The sequence below is a fragment of the Blennius ocellaris genome (genome assembly GCF_963422515.1).
Source record: "Blennius ocellaris genome assembly, chromosome: 20".
NCBI lineage: Eukaryota > Metazoa > Chordata > Actinopteri > Blenniiformes > Blenniidae > Blennius > Blennius ocellaris.
Genome location: NC_137669.1, coordinates 7,780,875 through 7,786,874, shown reverse-complemented (window position 1 = coordinate 7,786,874; position 6,000 = coordinate 7,780,875). Strand labels below are relative to the sequence as shown.

Sequence of the window (6,000 nt, the reverse complement as noted above, 5' to 3'; positions counted from 1 at the left end):
CTCTTCCAGGCTGTGGAGGTAAGAGTCTTCAGCGTGTTTCCTTTTCTGTCGTGAGCTGTGTGTGTGTGTGTGTTTGCGTGCGTTTGCGTGCGTGTGTGTATGTGTGCGTGCGTTCTTCAGATTGCAGTGATGAAGATATTTTTCTTCTTCAGTGTTTCTGAAACTTTTCTCGACCAAAGCTGAAGCGTCACAAACGTATTTTTTTGTTTGTTTCTTCGTCCGGGGGTCTTGCGGCAGAGGAGAGGCAGTGTTCTGGCTCGGCGGAGGCAAAGATCGTTGTGACGTTGTTTCTGGTTGCACTGGGAGTCTTTTTTTTTTTTCTTTTTTCTTTTTTTCTCTTTCGTGTCGATGGTTGGTGCTCCTGATGTTTTGTGTCTTTTCTAGGTCACTGTTCTATTTTTTTTCCCACCTCTCCTTTTCTCTTTTGTGTGTGTCTGTGTGTGCGTGTGTGTGTGTGTGTATTTTCACTTTTGTGGCGCCATTGTCCGACCTGAATCCCCACGCCACCCCTCCATCCCCTCGCCCATCGTCACCTCCGTGCCTCGGGTCTGTGCCGTTTTCAACAGTTGCCACCCCGTCGGCTCTCGGCGAGTCGCTCGCCGTGGACTGAGGATGTTCGTATGTGGGTGTGCGGCGATGTGCCGCGCCGTCATACGCTGGCGCATGCCATTTTTTCTGTCATGTTTGCGTGATAATCGCAGTTTGTTCCGGCGGTTTGGGGTTAGCGTTGTGTCGTGCTGCTGGAGTGAACTCTCTGGGTTGTGTGTGTGTGTGTGTGTGTGTGTGTGTGTGTGTGTGTGTGTGTGTGTGTGTGTGTGTGTGTGTGTGTGTGTGTGTGTGTGTGTGCGCATCCACCCGTCCAGCGGTGTGAAACAGCTGGTCTGTGGTTGTCTTTGCAGCAGCGACACTCCAAGGAGTCAAAATTAGACCCCGGTTTAAGTGTCGCTTTGGGGCACTTTTGGCAGAAATGGCGCAACAATGGGGGAAGTCACTCCGGCTCCGAACTCTGCCCGCCTCGTGCTCCCGAGTAGCGATCGTTTAAAAAAAAATGGTGAAACGTGCAACACGCAGGAGAACGCAGTGTCATTTCGCCGCCCCGAGGGTGACCCCCCCAACAGAAACGCCACATTGTGAGTTTCCATGAGTCAGATTGGACGAGCTGCGGACAAAAGGGCTGAACTGGAAGCAAAAAATAAATAAAAAGAGGGGGGTGGGGGGTGGGGGGGTGTTGGCCCACCTTTCCTGGACGTCACCATTCTTCTTCCCCCCCACCCCCCCCCCCCCCCCCTTTTTTTTTTTTTTTTTTTTTTTTTAAGTGCTTCTCATGTCCGAGTGACAGATTAATGTGAGCAGGACTCTATGGAAGGTGGTCTTCACGGAGGTGATGGAGGTAAATCTCACCTCCCGACACCGTCCTGTAACCTCGGGAAACGGTGACCCTGTGTCTCCGGCTCTGTCCGCTCCACATCGTTGTTCATGTGTGTGTGTGTGCGCGTGTGTTTTGTTTTTTTTCTCTCTCCAGATAATCAAAGTGTGGAGCGAGGATGGAGCTGGAAAAGTGGTGGAGATTCCCGCCGACATGACGGCCAGAGACGTGTGCCAGCTGCTGGTCTACAAGAGTCACTGTCTGGACGACAACGCCTGGTCGCTGGTGGAGCACCACCCCATCCTCGGCCTCGGTGAGAACGCCGCAACAAATCCACTTGTCTTATTTTCATACATTTGCGTTCAAGTTTATTACAAAAAGTTTAGTTTTTGTGGCCATTGTATGTGAAAGCCAGTCTGCAGGTTGTACCTTCCAGTGCGTCCCTGCACATTTGTCTCTAGTGTGTGTGTGTGTGTGTGTGTGTGTGTGTGTGTGTGTGTGTTTAGGACTATATGTCTTCCTGCAGGTGTGTACCAGGCTTGTGTTTATGTGTCTGCGTCTTTCTGCATGGGTGGAGATAGCTCCCCGTGTGTGCCCTCAGTGTGTATGTTCACTTGAGCATGGCACGGGTTGCCTGTGCGCCGATACGACACAGTAGGGAGGCGTGGCGCTTGTAGGATTAAGCATTTTCCATGTTCTGCTCACATGCCTGTTCCCTCCCAAATCATTTGGTCTGGTGGGGGGGGGGGGGGGGAGAAAAAATTGGAACACAAGACTCATGCTTTGCCTCCTCATTTTTTTTCTTTAACCCCCACCCTCCTTTTTGAAGTTTTATTTATTTATTTCTCTTTTTTTTTTTCTTCTCTGGGTCTGTCTTTGTCCTCTGTGAGGCTTTCCTTTACTCCCCGAGTCGTATTTTTAGAGTCAAAGGATCGCTTTGTGCTTTCCTGCTTGATCTGCGTTGCTGGAAAAAAAAAAAAAAAAAAAAAAAAAAGTGCAGTGGAGAGATGGAATGTGAGGTGAGGAGAGGGAGGTAGAGAGAGAGAGAGAGATGAAGGGAGAGAAAGAGAGAGAGAGAGAGAGAGAGAGAGAGAGAGAGAGAGATGAAGGGAGAGAAAGAAAGAGACGGGGTGGGGAGGGGGGGGTGGTGGTGTAGGGAGGGTAGGCGGAGAAGGCGGAGAGGCCCGGACTGAAGCGTCATACCAGAGCCGCCAGCAGCCAATGGCGTGTCTCCGTCGGACGAGCCCCTAACCATCCCGGCCAATCAATCTTTTCTTAACCTTCCACAGGAAATTCCCCTGCCTGTAGCCAGCACACACACACACACACACACACACACACACACACACACACACACACACACATAGTCCAGACATTTCCAAAAACTCGCCAGAGAGCCAGAATACTTTTTTTTTTAGCAAAAACCTTCGACCGCAGTTTCACAAAAATATGTGTGTGTGCGCGTGCGCACGTGTTTTAATAAATCGAGTCTTAAGTTTAAATCTCGGCGGCATAATCCCGGTTGCCCATCATTTCACATGTGTGTTCGCGCAGAACTGGAACATCCTGCCGCTATCAGTTTCTAATCTGCCTCACGCCGAGATCGTAAGCCTCCGAGATGGAGAAAGAAGAGAACACCCCACACACACACACACACACACACACACACACACACACACACACACACACACACACACACACACACACACACACACACACACACACACACACACACACACACACACACACACACACACACACATGGTAAATGGGCCAGTGCGGTGCACGGTGAGCAGGTTAGGCCTGTGCGAGCTCTTAATGTGCGGTTGTGTGTTTGTCTGTGGCTTGTACTTTGCTTATGGCTTCGCTGCTCTCAGCAATCAGCCTAAATACATGACATCATCTTCCTGCAATGCCACCCTCCTCCCCCTCCTCCTCCTCCCCCTCCTCCTCCTCCTCCTCCTCCTCCTCCTCCTCCTCCTCACCCCCCAAACCCCTCCCCAGCTCCATCTCATAGCACTTCTCCTCCCCACCTTCACCCTCCCTCCTCCCTGCCTCTCACAGTGCTCCTTCTTTTTCACAGCCCTTCCTTATTTAACCTCTTTCCTCCCTCGCTCGTCTCTTGGTAACGGGCGATTTTTTTCTTGCTGTGTCATTGTACAGCCTGCTGGTAAATACGGAGGTGACGTTCCCAATGTGGTAATTTGAATACAAAAGAAAGACAATCAGAACAAAGGTCAGCGAGGCTCCTCCGAGGAACAAATGTGCTTTTTAAAAAAAAAAATTTATTCACCGTCATCAATTAGTGCTTAAGTCTTCAGCATTTTTATCCACAAAGCTTCACAGCCAAACGCACGCAAACGTTTCACTTCTACATTGGAGTGACAAGAAACAAAAAAATTATAATACTAAGCTAAAATTAATCTAATAAACGACGCAGAAAACAACTTTTTTTTGACAAGAATCTCTAAATGTTTTCGGATGTGCTGCTCTTTATTAGAGCGAAGGTGATGAATATGTCAGCATTTCACACGACGCATTGTTGAAATAAATAATAATATGTCCAAATGTGTTTCTTGTTGTCGTTCCCACAGTGTTCAGCGACAACAATGTAAAACATATGAGGGGCGTCAGGCCGCGTTTACAATTTGCAAGCGAAAAAGCAAAAGTTTCGTTCCGCTCGGAGCCACTGAAAATGCATCTTTCAAAACATTGCAGCGTCAACGTGAAACTTTTCAGAAACAACGCTTTTTTTACTTGAAAACATTGTCGTGTATCCGGGGTTCTTGAATACTTTCTATCAGCACATTCGACATGACCATGTCACCTTGTAATGAACCGAGAAAGAGTAAAATGGTTAAAAAGTCCAGGTTTGTGAGTGCTGCACACTTTCTGTCCCAGTGTGTCGGGAGTTGTTGTTTCCTGTGCGTAGAGGACACTGTTCAAAACAGCTCTGAGGAAACAAGGTCCTTTTGGTGACAAGGGCATTTCTAAATATGCTGCCAGTATTAAAACGGAGAAGGTGAAAAAAAGGAGGGGATGGCATGCAAAAGAGCTGCTTGTAATGCCGCAGAGCCCCTGGAACAATCTAAACAAAGAGCCGTGGGAAGGGAACAACTGTGTTTGCGTCTTTGAATTGTGTGTGTGGTTATTTAAAAAAAAAAAAACTTTTTTTTTTCACATATTCCTGCTTAAATCCAAACCTGTGTGAGCCTTCAAACAGCGAGATTTAAATCGGGGTCGTCTCCATGTCTTCTTACAGAGCGGTGTCTGGAGGACCACGAGCTGGTGGTTCAAGTTCAGGCCTCCATGAGCAGCGACAGCAAATTCCTCTTCAGGAAGAACTATGCCAAATATGAATTCTTCAGGAACCCCCTGGTGAGTCTGGCACATCCCTGAAATGACCTCTCTGTGACCGCCTCGCTTTATCACGCACTGACACACACCGAGCCGTGACTACGGCTTGCCTAAGCCTGACCTAACCATAACCTTATTCTACAGCAAAACTAGAACACACACACACACACACACACACACACACACACACACACACACACACACACACACACACACACACACACACACACACACACACGTTGTTTGTTCATGCTTTAAGGGGGAAATTGCAGTGATTTACATTCATTTCCTGCAGAATTATCCTAAACTTCATCTTAAAACATCTATTTACCTCTGACAGTGAACCTGACAATGACCTTAACCCAACTGAAAGCTTGGAGCTGAACTCTTAAAGGTATGTAAAGTATTTAGGAGCAGTCAGAAGGACCAGTGTGTTCTCTCTCTGGTGTTGGACCCGACAATGGTAGAAAAACAAGAACACACACACACACATAGGTCACAGTATATATATAAATATACAGTATATATAGGTTATATAGGGTTACAGTAGCTCCTCCTTCAACAACGTTTTTTCCTTGACAGTAACTCAAGTCGCTTCATATTTGGGAGTCGTTATTTAATAGTCAGTAGTTTGGATGACTGCACTGGTTATGGTGCATTCTTGCCGTTTTCGTGCAGCTTGTGGTTTGATGTCATGACCTTATAGAGTTATTATTAACTTTTTGTTTCCTGGCACCGCTCGTTCCAGCAGATGGAACTAGTACTGTGTTCACTGTGGGACCGTTTTATTGGAATACGAACACAATTTTCTTTTTTAGCACGGTGAATTATTCATGTGATGTGATCACGCGTTTCGTCGTTATTTCGGCAGAGTATGGTATTACAGTATGAACCTGGGATTCGGTTATATAAAAGTAATTGATGACATACAGTGGAGAAGTTTAAATGAGCATCGATTGATTCATAATCAAACCGTTGCATCGAGGAGTTCCACTGGACATGTGATGCAGATACCAAACACTGGTAACACTGGAGATCCTGCCACCTTTGAACTTTATACTCCCAGGATACAAACCTTTAGCTGAGATGTTTTTTTATGTAGTGGGAGGGATCTAATGGAAGTTAAATCCTCCTGGTTGCACGTCATATTACGAATAGTGTAATTCGCTGCGCATCAGCAACAAAACCTAAGCCAAAGTGCAATCTTTCTTCCATGTTCATGCGATTTGTACAGGATCAGGATCTTAGTATAAGTCGTTATCGTAATTGTCGTGAGT

The 6,000-nt window shown here is 46.9% G+C and overlaps 1 protein-coding gene across 1 annotated transcript in view; it reads left to right on the top strand.

Annotated features, from left to right (window-relative positions):
- LOC308144644 (growth factor receptor-bound protein 10-like) overlaps positions 1 to 6,000 on the top strand; it is a 42,003-nt gene that overhangs the window by 25,486 nt on the left and 10,517 nt on the right. Inside the window, exons 6-7 of the mRNA XM_080515819.1 lie at positions 1,523 to 1,679; positions 4,629 to 4,744. Coding sequence (XP_080371945.1) covers positions 1,523 to 1,679; positions 4,629 to 4,744 — 273 coding nt within the window. The remainder of the gene's footprint in view (positions 1 to 1,522; positions 1,680 to 4,628; positions 4,745 to 6,000) is intronic.